This window comes from Melanotaenia boesemani, chromosome 15 (assembly GCF_017639745.1).
Source record: "Melanotaenia boesemani isolate fMelBoe1 chromosome 15, fMelBoe1.pri, whole genome shotgun sequence".
In the NCBI taxonomy this organism is placed as follows: Eukaryota; Metazoa; Chordata; class Actinopteri; order Atheriniformes; family Melanotaeniidae; genus Melanotaenia; species Melanotaenia boesemani.
The window spans coordinates 9,999,291-10,015,222 of NC_055696.1; the positions used below are offsets into that span (position 1 = coordinate 9,999,291).

The window sequence follows — 15,932 nt, forward strand, 5'->3', positions numbered from 1 at the left end:
TTTTTTTTTTTAAGCAGTGTATGATGCTGTATTAATTGTGGGGGAATTTTTACTTATTAAAACACTGCATAACTGGCTCATTTCATTGAGTATTTTGCTTAAGTATTAAGTCTATAAACCCAAGCTGACTAAAAACAGTGTCCCCTTTTCTGAGTATGTGCAGAAAGATCTCATTTAAAGGACTTACACTGACAATTAAAATATTCAAGTTCACTACACTTCAAGTCTCATTGGATGCAAGTATTATGAGAAACATCCTCTGGAGCCTTTGAATGAAGGTTCAAGAAAACCACACCTTTTGCTTTAAGGATGGACCTGTTTTCATGTAAACATCTACCAAATACTAAACCTCATATGCCTTCACACAGCTGACAAATCCAGAAAGTAGTAGCAAATTTAAAAGCAAAAAAAAAAAAAAGATTACTTGTACAAATGCATAACAATTTACAGAAAACAAGAAATCAGAATAGTTTGTACAAATATTTATTTTTCCACAAGTCTCTTCAGCCTCAGTTTAGATTATGCCAATCTGTAAAAAAAAAAAAAAAAAAAGAGAGAACATAAATTACTCATGTTCAGCTGCCACATGAATGCATTTTATAGTTGTGCTCCTGGGCATCAGTGGTTCCTTTGAATGCATCACAGACATTCAGAAATTAAAAAGTTTACATCATATGCACAGGATTTAAAAAAAATACCTGTTATTCTGAATTAGCCTAAAAGACCCCTGTGAATGCCAGTTAAAGAAAACTCACTTTGTTTGCAACGTCCAATGCATCATAATCTGGTGCAAGACGAACATACGCCTTCTTCTCACCGTCAGGCCTGAGTGTTGATAAAAGATGCAATGAAAGTAAGTAAAAATTTTATCAACTTGACATTTACAGGTTCTGTTACAAATCATACTTCTAAAGCATTACACAATATTTCAATATTAAATTTTAGTCAATCAGCTAAATATCAACTCCAGACTCTCCACCACATATGCACGCACAAAAAAACCCAACTACAAATGTGTGAGAGCTGACAACCATATAATGCATATGTGCTACATTAAATTAATGATTTGCTAGTTATGCAGTTAATTTCCCACAATCTGGTTATGGCATTTTGTTCAGCCAGTGTCATATCTACCTGATGAGTGTGTTGACTTTGGCGACATCAATGTCATACAGCTTCTTAACGGCATGTTTGATTTGATGTTTGTTTGCCTTGACGTCCACAATGAAGACAAGTGTGTTGTTATCTTCAATTTTCTTCATAGCAGATTCAGTTGTCAAGGGGAACTTGATGATGGCATAGTGATCCAGCCTACAGAAAAGCATTTTAAGTCAGAAGTAATCATCCTCAGTACACTAAGTATTACCAAAATCAGCTTACACCAAAAGGTGCAAGCTTTTTTTCCTTTTCCTAAAAAGATGGGTCAAAATTAATCCAAGGTGCATCAGTAGTTTAAGCTGGAATCATGCTTTGTCATGCTTTGATCGCTATTACCATCATGTGCACCTTTTCCTATAGTTACTGGCGTGTAACTGTAACTCACTTGTTTCTGCGAGGAGCACTCTTGCGAGGATACTTGGGCTGTCTGCGGAGACGGAGAGTTTTAGGGCGACGGAAGGTGGGAGAAGTCCTGACTTTCTTCTTCCTCTGGCTGTGTACACCTTTGAGCACAGCCTTTTTGGCCTTTAGAGCCTTTGACTTTGCTTCAGTCTTGGCAGGGACAACTATGATACAAAGAAACCACCTGTTATTCCACCATGCAAATGTTGATGTCTCCCATTATAAGGCTGCAAAGAGCACCATGTATTTAATAACTCCTACACAAGTAAATCTAGGGGGAAAAAGCACTCATTCCACTTGCATATGCAAAAAATACTTTCACATATATGAAAACATGTGTAATTTATGAAAGTAACGTACATATCTCCAAAACTCACCGGCAGGTCAAACCCAAAGATAAATTTTAAATGACTTAGTTCATTAGGACACTCCTCATTTGGTTCGGTAATGATGTACACAGCATTCCCAAAAGCATTTTTTCTTTGATCTGCACAACTATCGTGGACATATTCCTCTGACTTGTGCTTTTAAAACCGGTCTCGTCAACTTATCGTCATACAATTTGGATAAGGTTCACAGGTTTCTGAGAATACAACTTAAACTTTGAATTCATATACGCTACCAAAGAAACGTGTAAGACTGCAAATGAGCAGTAGTTGCTAGCATGCTCACACACAGGAAATAAACACCAGGGCTGCCTACTGATGATAATATTAACTGGTCATTTCCCGTACAGAACAAATAAAGAGAAAAAAGGCCAGAATAACAGGACGCGTGGACCACGTTTCGTCAATCCTTCAATGTTAGCTTAGTTAGCTTCATGTTAAATCAAACATGCCGGGAGAGACATTTGCCACTATCCACACGTTTAAACTGACAAGAGGTTTCGGATAACAGTGACCACATTTGACTTATTCCTTAACGCCGGGCTTTAACGTTTAACGTTAGGTTAATTCTTAATAAAAACGGGTGCATTTAATACATTTAAAATATTACACTGACATACCTTCCTTCTTCACCTTCGGTGCCATGTTGAGAAAGGAAGACTGAACGGGGTTTCCCGCAGTATAATGCACGGACGCGATCTCAAAGCTGTATCGCGATAGTTGGCAAAAATTGCTCGGGTTCTTACAAGCTTTATTCCCTCTTTATTAAACAGTTTAAAAAATACATATAGGCAAAGATAATCATGGAAAATCATTCAAAGAATCTAAGCAGCTGTCAAAAATGTAACGTAAAAAACAAACAAAACAAATTAGTTTATTTACAGTGCTAATGTCTGAAAGCATTAAGACATTCCTCTTTTTTAATATCTTAACAGATGCATATAAATATTTTAAATCATTCTTAAATGCCTGAAGATTTGGAAAAATCTACTCTTTACAGTTATTGTTTTAAAGTAAACTTCTTTCATTTTGGGTAGCAAAAAGAAATGAGAAAAAATTGGTTCTAGTTTTAATGAAATTCATCTCTGAGAATATCCTAAATTACATGGAAAATGGTAAATGGACTTGTACTTATATAGCGCTTTTCCAGTCAGATTGACCACTCAAAGTGCCTTACACTACTTATCACATTCACCCATTCACACACACATTCACACCCCGATATGCACATCAGGAGGCAACGTGGGGTTAAGTGTCTTGCCCAAGGACACTTCGGCATGTAGTCAGTGGAAGCCTGGAATCAATCCGCCTACCTTCCGGTCGAAAGGCGACTGCTCTTCCTCCTGAGCTACATGTTTTTCTTTTTTAATTTGATGTTTTTCCTGACAGGAAGAGGAATAATTATTTTGTTTACTTTTTTTCTTAACATTTTGTTGTTTAATTTACAACCCATGAAGTTGTATTTATCAATACACAGAGTTGTAAACACAAGTTATATCAGAATACTGTAACATTCAGTTAACCAAATTTAACAGAGCCCCAGAAATAGTTTTGACTACAAGTAACTTAAAATATCACCATTAGTATCCATTAAATGAACAATGGCCCAAAATAGTTTTTCCTCCCACTCTATAGTACAAGGATTTCCTCTTATATATAATATGTATTTCACTTCAAATCATGTTATGTGGAATGAAATTGTTTGTAAAGCATTTTACAATACATTAATACCTGCATGTGGTAATCTGACAACTTAAAAGGCAGCTTTAAGGGATCAAAAATCAGTTCTCAACCAAGTTAATTCCCCTAACTCTCTGAAAGAGATGTAAGAGAAACTAAACCACAAACTGTGTTAATTTTTATTATACAGGTCTGCAGAAATTTTACTTTTATCACCATTCATTACCTCACTAATGAATGGTGCACTATATCATCTGGACTGTAGCAGAACATATGTCAGAATGCTTTTCCACTATAGCTCTGCCTTTAACATCATCCCGCCAGATAAGCTGGAAGGGAAGCTGACTGATTTAGGGGTCCCGCCCACCGCCTGCAATTGGATTTTGGATTTTCTTATGGACAGACAACAGGTGGTGAAGATGGGGGACAAAGTTTTAGCTCAGCTCACTGTCAGTACTGGTTCATTACGGGGTAGTTGCCTAAGCCCAAAACTCTTTACCCTGTACACCAGTGAGAGTTTCTCCACCCGGGAAGACACCATCATCATTAAATACGCAAATGACAAAACCAACCTGGGTCTGATTGAAGGTGGACATGAGTCAGTGTACAGGGAAAAGGTTAACAGCATCTTAGACTATGGCGAGGAGAATGACCTTATCCTCAGTGTGGGGAAAACAAAGGAACTGATAATGGATTTCAGGAAGAAAGCATGCCCTCAGCAGGACATTAACATCAAGGGGACTGTGGTGGAGAGAGCGGACTGCCACAGGTTCCTCACCCTCCAGGTGGCGGCAAACCTAAGCTGGCCCTTAAACACCACTGCCACAGTGAAAAAAGCCCAGCAGTGTTTGTACTTTATCAGGCTGCTCAGGAAAGCTGACCTGAGCCATCGTCCTCTCACACAGGCATATAAAGGTCTGGTTAAAAGCATCCTCACCAATGATGGAAATACCACCCAGACAGAGAGGAAAGCTCTTCAGAGGGTTATAAAAACTGCAGAGAGAATTATTAAAATAAAGATTCCTTTCCATGGACATGATATACACACAATGCTGCAAGAAGGCAGCACACGACATCACAAAAGAAATACACCATCCAGCACACACACTCCTGAGGAACAAACCGTTAACATACAATCTCAGATGCAGTAGAGTGGACACGGCATCTGCAGACAACCACAACAACCAGCACTAACCACACACATGGGTTAGGTCACAAATGTTCATGTGTCTGCTCAAACGGTCAGAAACAGAGTCCATGTGAGTGGTACAAGGGCCCAACGTCCATAGGTGGGGGTTGTGCTTACAGCCCAATACTATGCAGGATGTTTGGCAGAGAACACCAAGATTTGCAAATTCGCCACTGGCGCCCTGTGCTCTTCACAGATGAAAGCAGGTTTACACTGAGCACATGTGACAGACGTGACAGTCTGGAGACGCCGTGAAGAACGTTCTGCTGCCTGCAACATCCTCCAGCATGACTGGTTTGGCAGTGGGTCAGTAATGGTGTGGGGTGGCATTTCTTTGGGGGGGACGCACAGCCCTTCATGTGCTCGCCAGAGGTAGCCTGACTGCCATTAGGTACCGAGATGAGATCCTCAGACCCCTTGTGAGACCATATGCTGATGCAGTTGGCCTTAGGTTCCTCCTAATGCAAGACAATGCTAGACCTCATGTGGCTGGAGTGTGTCAGCAGTTTCTGCAACAAAAAGGCATTGATGTTATGGACTGGCCCGAACGTTCCCCAGACCTGAATCAAATTGAGCACATCTGGGACATCATGTCTCCACCAACGCCACGTTGCACCGCAGACTGTCCAGGAGTTGGCAGATGCTTTAGTCCAGGTCTGGGAGGAGATTCCTCAGGAACCATCAGCCGCCTCATCAGGAGCATGCCCAGGCATTATAGGGAGGTCATACAGGCACGTGGAGGCCACACACACTACTGAGCCTCATTTTGACTTGTTTTAAGGACATTACATCAAAGTTGGATCAGCCTGTAGTGTGTTTTTCCACTTTAATTTTGAGTGTGACTCCAAATCCAGCCCTTCATGGATTAATAAATTAGATTTCCATTGATAATTTTTTTGTGATTTTGTTGTCAGCATATTCAGCTATGTAAAGAACAAAGTGTTTAATAAGAATATTTAATTCATTCAGATCTAGGATGTGTTATTTTAATGTTCCCTTTATTTTTTGGAGCTGTGTATAAAGCTCACCCCGCTTCCCCATGATGGCCCGTTGTGGTGTTTCATTACATTTTGAACATCACTGCACTGCACTGATTGCATGGGTCCTTTACCAGAGCTGCATCAATGCCTGAATAAGCCAGTGTGAGTTCATTATTAAGCTGTTAAAGTGGATACAATAAATCAATATTAGTTGATTTCCAGGAACTGGAGGAGGGACTGATTGGTAGCAGGTGTGACTGCAGGCTTTCATTCTGCTCAAATCTTCTGTGCACATTCCACTGAAGAGTTTTAATTCTCTGTGCCTCCAGTAAGATAGACTTTGGGGGTTTTTAGCATTGTTTCATAATCATATTAGCATTTTAATTAGGGTATTATAGGGGTGCATGTACGCTGAGGTATTTGTATTTTAATGATTTTAATTGTAGGCCTGCCATAATGTTTGTAAAGACTCAAAACTTTACTCTTTTTATGTGATTTGTTTGTTTTTAAGGACAGCAGACTGTTGTGTATTTTAGTTTAGTATTACATACTTTAGCTTTTTTGATTTTATTGTAGTACAGCACTGGAAACAGAAAGAGACATTCTGTTTCCTTCTGTTTCTAGTGCTACGCTGGTGTGGTCCTCTATTTACTGGTGTACAGTGGCATGCACAGACTATTTCGGGGGCAGGTGCTGAGTGAAAAATAAGGACATCTTCTGCAGTGTGTGGAAACACCATCTGCCTTATTATGGCAGCGTGAGATTTAAAATAAATAAAAAAAAACGTAAGACTCACTGTCACTGTCATGGCCTAACTTCACTGGAGTAAGACCTCAGCCTGAGGTATTTACTTCTCATTAATTAAGGTGAATTTTGCATGAGTCCAGTCCTGCCTGCCATGCACTTCACCCTAGTCTCAGTTAGCCACTGTGTTTCATGGTCCCTTGATGTCCGGTTCTTGAGTGATGAGTTTACAGTCATCCCTTTCAGTTCAAAGTTGTGTCCTCCCACTGCCAGACTGCAGTTTTATTGTCCTGGTAAAGCGGAGATTTACAATCTTTGAAGTAACACTCAAAGATGCTGATTTAAGAATAGCAGTGGTCTCTATTCTTTTCTGGAGCTGTATATACATCTTTATATGTAAGTCTATGCATGTCCCTCCTCTGAAAGCTCCGTCTACAGCTGGATTAAACTCAGTTCGACTCTGATCCAGCCTTACTATGTGTAGTAAGCTGCAATTACATTTTTAACAAGTTTAATATGTTCAGTTTTTGTCTGATGCAGATGTTTCCTTGATGTTTTACAGAGCTGAAGTCTGTACAATATTAAACAGGATCAGTTAGGTTGAGCTAAAGAGTACCTGTACAGGTTAGTTAATAAGCGTTTCTCCATGGTTCCTCTGTCTGGATGTAGAAGTTTGAGCGACGAGAGCAGGATGAAAACATCAGTGATATCTGTGTGAAATGTGATCCATGATGCTCAACATTATCTCTCATAAAATCACTGTTTAGGTTTTTAACTGATCTCAACCTCAGTCTGTAATTTAGTTCTAAAGTCTGACTATTGGCAGAGATTAAAAGCCCGACTTTGCTATTCATGAATGAAATGTTAAATTTTCTGTTTTATCTGTTGGTCACAGCTGATACTGGCTAGATCTAATTTTTGGATAAGTGTTGGCAAGTTTTTTTTGTTTGTTTGTTTTATTAGGACAATACTTTAATGGTATTCTATACCATTAGCTTACAGTACTCACACACACACTGAATATTGACATATTCTCAGACACACACACACACACAGACCTCTGATGCACCCTGTAAATATAAGTCTGCTGTGAATTCTCATTTTCTGTAATTATAGTTCTAATATCTTTTATATCTTAATTTATGTGTGCCTGTTATATTTCTATTTTATCTATGTGATAAGCCAAGAAATTCCTCAAAATTTTGTTATGCTTAAATCTATACCTTATCTGTTTCCATATAGGTCAAATATGTAAGAGTGGGTGAATATTTAGAAATTGTATTTTTTTTACATTACTGATGTCACGAGTAACTTTGACTAGTCGACTTCAAAATCACCTAAAATGCCCTAATGCAGAATATTCATGGGACAGAGAAGGCATTGATCCTTTCAGAGTGGCATTGGATCTTTGAACCCAGCAGGCCGCAGAGGTAATATACATTTTCTGAAAATTTGTACCACTCCTTAAAAGTGGCTAATCAGAAAACCCAGAGGGTCTGATCTGTCCTGATAAACTCTTTCATGCAAGCAAGCCCTTCACAGCATTGGGGATTTATTGTAATTTTAAGTTTTCCTGCATCGTTCTTGTTCTCATCGTTCAGTTTAGCGTGAGTCTAAATACAGATTAATTACAGCATATTTTTGTCAAATCCTTTACTTTTCTTGATTAACTGGAACATATTTTGTGGGTGGTGAATAAATTTAAAAGCATACAAAATGTATAAAACATTTCATAGTAAAGTGGACAAATATGAACATTGTAACACAAACTAACCTGGAACAAAAGCCACATTCATCTTCATAAAGTCTCCTTTTGGTGAAATTTTCATCCCTTTTCCATAATTTCCAGATTGATTTCTGATTTATTTCATCTCACAAGCTTTTATCTGTAATATCGATTACTTTAAAACATTTATTGAGAAATCGGAAGGGTCTTATCCTAAGAAAGCTAATTTGGTTTTGAAAGCTCAAGAATGTTAATTAGGACTTATATTTATTCATATAAACACATAACTTCCAATAACTCTGATAGCACTTTGCAAAATGGAGATTTGGTGAAACCAGATTAAATGACCTTAGACCGCGGACAACCTCCACATCTCCTTGATGCCACAGCTTTGTTAGCACAGTGTTTTAAAGTTCATGTACAAGTCCACCTTCATTGCTGTTTTAACTTGATTCCAATTTCGGTGTAGCCTTCTTGTGTTTCTCTTTCCCCCCTCCTCTTTGTGCTGCATTTTTTTTCCTCAGTCCATGTTCTTTTGTTCTCTTTTCTCCTTTGTGTTGTGCTGGTGGTCCATTTTCTCCCTTTTGCTCTCCACTTGAGCCCTTCTGTTGTTCTTTATTCTGTGCTTTGCCTTTTTTCTTCATTAAGAAGCGAGGAGTTGTGCAAATTGTGTTTCTCTTCGGAGGTTTCTTCTCAAGTCTCCGCCTTACTTTGCTAAAAACAAAAAAAAAATAAGGAAACATTCAGAGTAAACAGGGAGCAACTTTGCTATAAGTGAAAGCGAAAAGAATAATGTGTGTGCTTGGTATATCTCCTTTACCTGTGTATCTTCTTTAAGCCAACCATGTAGTCAGGAACAGGGCAGCCAGCTTGTTTTATAACATTTGCAATGCTGTTTGGATGAGATGCAAAGAATCATGTTACATAAAAGAGGCACTATCTGACTTTCTTAACACCTGTCTAACTTTGGCGTTATATGACCACAAGCCTAAAACATTTATTGTTGGCCCTCTTATACCTGCGCAATAGTGGTTTATCATTCTCTGTGAAGAAAGTGATGGCCTTTCCTTGATGTCCAGCTCTACCAGTGCGACCTGAGGTACAAATATAGAAACACACCAAGCTACTGATGAACATAAGAGTGAAGAAATGAGTGAAATGAGACAAGATGGTAGCTGTGACTGTCATATTAGTGTCTGATAAAGATCATTTTTAAATTTCTTATTGTTTAAAACGAACCAATCCGGTGGATGTACTCTACAGCACTGGTGGGGAAGTCGTAGTTCAGCACAAGGTTCACTCCTTTGAAGTCAATTCCTCTGGCGAGCAGAGCCGTGCAGATCAAGACCCAAATCTTACCGGAGCGAAAGCTGTTCACCACATTGTCCCTCTGAAACAGATGGGCAAAAGTGTAGCTGACATAAACAATATGTAGGCAGACAACAGCATTTCTGCAGGGCAAGACAAATGAGATTTAACTTTTAGTACAAAGGCAGGTTTGAGACCAGCTTCCCAGTAATACAAATGACCTGAAAAGCTGACGACACAAATTAAATCAAACTGCTTAATGATTTGTGAGCATACATTTTCCTTTTGATGTCATTCCAGAGGTTTTCAGCAGGGTTCAGATCTGGAGATTGAGCTGGCCATGGCAGGCGCTTGATGTCATCCTCCATCCAGACCTTTTGTGGTCCGGAGGATTGCTTAAAATTAAAATAATTGCGGAGGATTACTGCTGTAATCCTCAGAGTTGGGAGCCCAGTCTTGGCATAAAAAAGTAAATGTTTTTCTATGATAATCTTGTCTGTGGCTTTATGAGTGCATCCTTCACCAAGACACATCCCATCACTGATCCTCTATATTTAACAGTCAGTGGGAGAAACTGGCTTGTGGGCCTCTTTAAGTCATCTAACAACAACTAGGTGTTGAGCAAAGCTAAACAAAACTAGACTCAGAGAAGATGACCTTACTGAGGTCTTCTATCCAGTTCCTGTGGTCTTTTTCAAACCATGGCCTGAAGTGTTTGCTTCTCACCGATTAAGGTGAGTTTTGCATGACTTTTGTGTGATGAAATCATGCACTTATGCCCAAGTTGATATTGTTTGATGAAATTGTGATGTTTGTATTTAAACAAAATGACTTACAAAAACTACAAAATTATATGCACTGCCTCTAGTACTACATGACGGCACCTGGGTCCAACTGGACTCAAAGCAGTCTGACTATCACTTAATTATGATGTCCCATCTTGTCTGAGTTCATGCTTGTGTTGTTCTTACTCTCAAATGTAAGTTGCTTTGGATAAATGCGTCTGCTAGAATAGAAAAGAACTCCAGTCCTGCCTGTAGGACCTCATTTCCAGCTGTTCTTGCTGTGCACTTCACGCCAGTCTCAGTTTGCCATTGGGTTTGACAGTCACTCAATGTCAGAGCCTGGTTCTTGGATTATAATTTTGCAATCACCTCTTTCAGTTCAAAGTTGTTTTTGCCTTCTTCTTGAAGTGGCTCCATCCACTGTACAAAGCTTGTCTTAAAATTACAAACATTTTTCATCAAATTAGCTTTTTTATGGCTAGTTAGGCAGGTGGACTGTGATGAACGTCTAAAGTATTTTTAGTTCTGCTCATTATAAATATAAAATTCGTTAATCTTGTCTGATTTTTTTAAGACGTTTCAAGAATGAATTTAAGAGGTCTTAGTTTTAGACAAACTAATCTATGTTTTTTTTAAGAATCTGCTGACACCCTGTGGGAAAGACTGGTGTGTGTAAATGGTGTCTGGGTGTACCTGCTGCTGCGTGCGCTCGGCATGGATCACTTCTACATTGATGCCTTCGTACACCAACTCATGGAAGAGCTCTCGTGCTCGCTCTATAGATTGAACAAACACGAGCATGGGCGGCAGGAAGCCCTGCAACACGGCAAAGAGAACATTCCTTCATTCAATCTTAAAATACTTAAAAACTGTGCTCTTTGGTCTGTTCATACTTTTTTGACGATATCCCTCATGGCCACAAGCTTTCCATTCTCCGTCCCCACAAACAGCAGCTCCTGTTCCACCGTCTCCACAGCTGTATTTCTGAATAGATCATTTGTAATGAGTTAAAAAAAGACTACTCAGAGTCACCAGAATAAGCAATTTAACAAGCACAGCTACCTGTGTCCAATGTTGACCGAAACCAGGTTGTCGAGGTTCAGGCGGCACCACTGCTCTACTTCCTGTGTGCATGTGGCACTAAAGAAAGCTCTGCGCACCTTTGCACCAGTGCATGCGAGGAAAATAGTGGCCAGCTGCTCCCTAAAGCCTGTTTTTCCATCTTCAAAGAGTTTATCAGACTCATCGACAACCAGCCACTCCACACTGAGCAACAACCAAACACAACAGACGAGGGTCAATACACAAGCAGGCAAAGGGGGCATTACGCACAAAAAAGGTTCCAGGTTACATGAAAGTCCATTAAAAGAAAATCTAAATGGTCTCAAGAAACAGATAAAATGTTACCCGCTGAGGTTGATAGCTGGAGGGTCCTGTTTGAGGAGGAAGATGAGTCTGTTTGGAGTACTTACAAGTATATCTGCAGTGAGAAATGCAGGGTTTAACCCACAATGTGAACCAAAATTGATATTTTTCTTCTAGTGAAAACATTGCTGCCTCTTACCATATTTTTTGTTTGACTGTGGCCCGTATTTCTTGGCAGCCAGGGAAGCTTTGTCTATGATGTGAACTCTAAACCCAACTCCCTCTGACAGGCGGAGCAGCTCCCTGTAGGTCTAAACACAGCATCAAAGGTGATCAAACACCTCTTAACGAATGTAAGGAAGCAAAACCATGACAGCTTAACCTCCAGCTGTGATCCAAAAGTAAATTCATTAATGCTGAGTCATGAGAAACCAAAAGACAATAGGAAATCATATTAGTAAGTTAAGAAACAGTCAGTGTGGCAAAAATAAATGACTTAATTACTTGGAAATGAATCATAATTATAAAATTTGTTGCCTCTTGAAGTATATGCATAGCTTAAAAAAAAGAAAAAAAGACCACAACATGGTATTGTCATGCAGCCCCTAGCAAAGATCATGGAATAACCAGACACTGATTGGACAAAACTATTTTATTTAAAGGTTGAAGACTGTGGCTTGTAAAACATGCTCAGAAACTTTATAATGAAACTGTCTGAAAGTTTTGCAACTGAAATTTCTGCAGCCAGAAATGGAAAAACTGGGCTTTTCTGTGTCTGTGCCCTGACTCCTTATTGTCTTCCTTAGTCAGCCTGTATGTTTTCCTTTGACAACTTTCCCCATTTTGTTTGTACTTGCTCCAAATTTTAGACACAACTGGGAGGAAAATTTTTTTTCTCCCAATACAAATTGAATTACCTCTTAAGACAAAATTTATAATCCTTCCCATTATTTCAACTTAGAGCTCTCTTGTTGGTGCCATCTTTACTTTACATCAGGTGCAATAGTTTAAGGAGTGTCAACACTCTCGTATTTGAATCTTAAGACCTGTGCAGGTACTTGCTTTAGAAATGCAAATTATGAGGTGATTCCATAACTTTCTTCTTAGTTTATCATCAGCATCATGTTGTTTGCATTTGCCTGTTCAGACAACAGTGTGACACTTTCTACTTGCTCAAAAGCAGAGTTAAGGTTGCCTTAGTTAAGCATGAAACTGCAATAAGCACTTAAACAAGACAAGACCCATGTGCTCTTCTGTTCACCTGGCTGGCCAGTTCCCTGGTTGGGGAGATGATCACAGCTCTGAAGCCCAGATTGGCTGGCTGCTTCAGGTGGGCAAGCAGAGGTAGACAAAATGCCAAAGTCTTTCCAGATCCTGTGGGAGCACAGGCCAGGAGCTCTCGACCCTGTGTAAAACCCAACAACCAGAAACCCTTTAAAAACTTCAATTTATGGACTATAAATAAACAGAAAAATGTGTACTGACATGCAGCATAAGTGGTATCGCCTGCATCTGTATTGGTGTTGGCGAGTTCAGCCCTGCTTCTTTGAGGTTATGAAGGATGCGCGGATTGAGGCTGTACTCCGACTGGAGCTCATCAAACGTGCAAGCAGGATCAGGGACGTCGGTGCCGTGCACGTTTATACGGTATCGAGAGCGAATACGATTCACCTTAAAAATCAAAAGAAGGGATGAAAAATTTAAAGACAACAGGGGACAATGTCACAATACCAAATATTGTATTTTTGCTAAAAAGTTATTTAAATAAAAAGACGCCAAAAATCTCTAGTTTTCTTTCCAATCTGGGATGGGTTTCTGCAAGGACCTTTTCCTGATGAAGATGCTTTAGCCTTTTCAACGGGATTTTCTCTTTTCCATCACTCTGCAGGTTTTGGATCTGTCGGTCTGATGAAGAGGTCCAAATCAGGCTGCTTTCCTGTGTCTGTTTCGGCAATCTGTCGTCAGCTAGTCAGAAATGGTAAAACCAAAACATGAGCCTCTGAAATGGTCAACATCACTTGCATTTTAAATGTCATTATAGGACTATAAAAATCTATGAAATTAGTTGTTTTAAATAAGTAAATGGGACTATGGAATCATGCATCATATAATGCCAATATACAAAACATCATTCTAACAAGACTCTGAACTAGTAAACTGGGAAGAGATTACACTCAGTAAGTCTCAACAAAAACAGATTTATTAAGGTTGTCAAGAGTAAGCCTCTTTTTATCGGCAACTATATAGACTAATGTAGTGTTTTACACAAGAGCAGGGCTACTATATTCTGTCCTAGGATGGCCACAATCCAGCAGGTTTTCTATGTATCCCGTTCCAACACACCTGACTCAAATTAATGAGTTATTATGCAGAACTTGATAGGCTGTTAGATCCATTTAATTCGATGCAGGTGTGTTGAAGAAGGAATACATTGAAAAAGTGCTGGATCGAGGCCCTCGTAGGTCCAAAATTTAAGACCTGCACAAGGGCAACTAATAATTGTATTTATTCATCCCCACACACCTGTTTCATTAATGGTTGTAACATCTTGTCATCAAGTTCTACACTAGCCTGTTAATGACCCATTAATCTAAACTTCACCAACATCAGAATTTGCTGTGTGGTGTACCACAGCTCTAAATCTATATTTATTATACTTTGACCTCTATAACTGTAGGTAGATTGTTATATTAAGATTATACTTGAGCACTCCTGAAACATTCAAGACAAACAAATACTCAATATCAAACATAATCAGAGACAACCGAATCAATTACTTTTCAAATCCACTTGGTTGCTTTTCCTCTTTTTCTTCTTCGGGTTCCCGACTCTCGCTTCTTTAATCTTTCTTTTAAGCCCTGATTCAGAATCCCCGCTCTCACTTTCGTCTTCATCCTTTACTTCATCCTTCGCTCTCTGGGAGCAGATCTGGGCTCCATTGGCTGCTCCTGTGCCATAATAGTCGATCAAAGAGAGCGGGTCCGCGACAGCTTCCCCTTCCTGGGACCTGGTAACCTACAAAAACAAACAACAACAAAAACAGGCAAGTGAAAAGGACGCGGGTATTACTGTCCCACTTTTACGGTGATAATCTGTGAAACAATGCCGCTCTTTGTCCGTAACACAAATGCACAAAACGCTGCAATCTAGTTCAATCAGGCGAGGCGACGTCGCTCCTTCCCCATTCATTCCATATGAAACTTGCGCGATGAGGCGAAAATCGCTGCCCTCCTCCAGCCAAGCGACAGTCGTGCATGTGAAACTTTCTGTTCGTTCACTTAGATGTGCACACGGAGGCTTACGACATGAACAGAAGAATGTTGAAAAATGTCCATCTTTTGTCGGTGTCGTATGGCACCACAACCAACCAGCGACTGGCCAATGAGTTGAGAGCAGGTTAGACAGTAGAGCCTGCAAACACTTTTAGCTGTGTCTGACTTTACCATACTTTAAAATTCTTCACCCAAATATTAAGAGGTCTGGATCAGCCTTGAGGTTATCAACTAACCATAGTCTCCTTGTTTGTAAAATAGGATTAACCCAGGGTTGTCTCTCTTTTGCACAGTAGAGTCAACAAGATTCCCGTCAATTCGAGCAAAATCTTCTGACAATTCATCCTTGATGCCTTGTCTGTCATGGACCGCTATTGTTTGCCATGTGTTGGGTTTCACCTGGTTGGCGATGAATTTCGCCTGTTGCTGTTGTTAGTTGCCCCCATGTGTGTAGAGTCCATTAGAGTTATCCTTCATGTATGTAGCAGTGGCTCATGCTACTGCTATCAGCAACACTTCCCCCCAACGTTTCATTAGCCAGAGAAATCAAAGTTACCTTAAACCTTGCGGCATCTTGACCAAATCTCTTCAAGTCGAATTTGGCTCCGGCTCCAAGTTTCCGAAACAGCTCAAAAGCATCCATTCCTGAAGCAACAGCAGCAGCCGCGTGCTCAATTCAGATCCACGCCTCACGAATCAACATCCGGGTCATTTACCTCTGACCGTTGCTGCCCCCTGCTGGCTGCGATACGGCACTGCCACTAAATTAGTTATATTCCTTTACCCTGAATAATAAATAATGTCTGCCCAGCGGGCGGTACAAAAGTGAAGGAAATTATTTCTAATAACTAAATAATCTTAGTGTATAAAATTGTAATGAGTTAAAGAGGTAGTTGTATGATAATAAAACCACCAGGTTATTTTAAAATCTACAACA

General features: G+C 39.6%; 3 protein-coding genes and 2 non-coding genes across 5 annotated transcripts; 1 reads left to right on the forward strand and 4 right to left on the reverse strand.

The window, feature by feature from the left end:
• Window positions 1-492: 492 nt before the first annotated feature.
• On the reverse strand, window positions 493-2,645 carry rpl23a (ribosomal protein L23a). The gene is made up of 4 exons (XM_042008732.1): window positions 2,567-2,645; window positions 1,544-1,724; window positions 1,135-1,311; window positions 493-825 (listed from the first exon to the last, which is right to left on the reverse strand). Exons 1-4 carry the CDS (start codon window positions 2,589-2,591, stop codon window positions 741-743), a joined length of 468 nt encoding a protein of 155 aa, XP_041864666.1. The 5' UTR covers window positions 2,592-2,645; the 3' UTR covers window positions 493-740.
• On the reverse strand, window positions 614-680 carry LOC121655027. Its single transcript, XR_006013072.1, has one exon. It is a non-coding gene; the product is annotated as a small nucleolar RNA SNORD42 (small nucleolar RNA).
• Window positions 1,439-1,507, reverse strand: LOC121655028. The gene has a single exon (XR_006013073.1). It is a non-coding gene; the product is annotated as a small nucleolar RNA Z17 (small nucleolar RNA).
• A 736-nt stretch (window positions 2,646-3,381) lies between the features above and the next one.
• Window positions 3,382-6,843, forward strand: LOC121654536. Its single transcript, XM_042008731.1, has 2 exons — window positions 3,382-4,812; window positions 6,739-6,843. Exon 1 carries the CDS (start codon window positions 3,860-3,862, stop codon window positions 4,775-4,777), a length of 918 nt encoding a protein of 305 aa, XP_041864665.1. The 5' UTR covers window positions 3,382-3,859; the 3' UTR covers window positions 4,778-4,812; window positions 6,739-6,843.
• Window positions 6,844-8,515: 1,672 nt separating this feature from the next.
• ddx52 (DEAD (Asp-Glu-Ala-Asp) box polypeptide 52) lies at window positions 8,516-15,719 on the reverse strand. The gene is made up of 14 exons (XM_042008723.1): window positions 15,552-15,719; window positions 14,501-14,738; window positions 13,549-13,688; window positions 13,209-13,394; window positions 12,985-13,128; window positions 11,923-12,034; window positions 11,766-11,838; window positions 11,421-11,624; window positions 11,252-11,342; window positions 11,052-11,174; window positions 9,505-9,655; window positions 9,284-9,359; window positions 9,086-9,157; window positions 8,516-8,979 (listed from the first exon to the last, which is right to left on the reverse strand). The coding sequence occupies exons 1-14, from the start codon at window positions 15,636-15,638 to the stop codon at window positions 8,709-8,711; spliced, it is 1,968 nt and encodes a 655-aa protein (XP_041864657.1). The 5' UTR covers window positions 15,639-15,719; the 3' UTR covers window positions 8,516-8,708.
• Window positions 15,720-15,932: the final 213 nt, after the last annotated feature.

What these genes read in the sequence shown, in the direction of transcription:
- rpl23a (XM_042008732.1), bottom strand. Translation starts at nt 2,591, where the DNA reads ATGGCACCGAAGGTGAAGAAGGAAG. An exon ending in AGTGCTCCTCGCAGAAACAA is followed by an intron (nt 1,312 to 1,543) that starts GTGAGTTACAGT and finishes GCTTTTCTGTAG; the next exon opens with GCTGGATCACTATGCCATCA. An exon ending in AAAGTCAACACACTCATCAG is followed by an intron (nt 826 to 1,134) that starts GTAGATATGACA and finishes ATCAACACTCAG; the next exon opens with GCCTGACGGTGAGAAGAAGG.
- LOC121654536 (XM_042008731.1), top strand. Translation starts at nt 3,860, where the DNA reads ATGAATGGTGCACTATATCATCTGGACTGTAGCAGAACATATGTCAGA.
- ddx52 (XM_042008723.1), bottom strand. Translation starts at nt 15,638, where the DNA reads ATGGATGCTTTTGAGCTGTTTCGGAAACTTGGAGCCGGAGCCAAATTC. An exon ending in AAGATGCCGCAAGGTTTAAG is followed by an intron (nt 14,739 to 15,551) that starts GTAACTTTGATT and finishes TTGTTTTTGTAG; the next exon opens with GTTACCAGGTCCCAGGAAGG. An exon ending in CCAGGGAACTGGCCAGCCAG is followed by an intron (nt 12,035 to 12,984) that starts GTGAACAGAAGA and finishes TGCTGTGTTTAG; the next exon opens with ACCTACAGGGAGCTGCTCCG.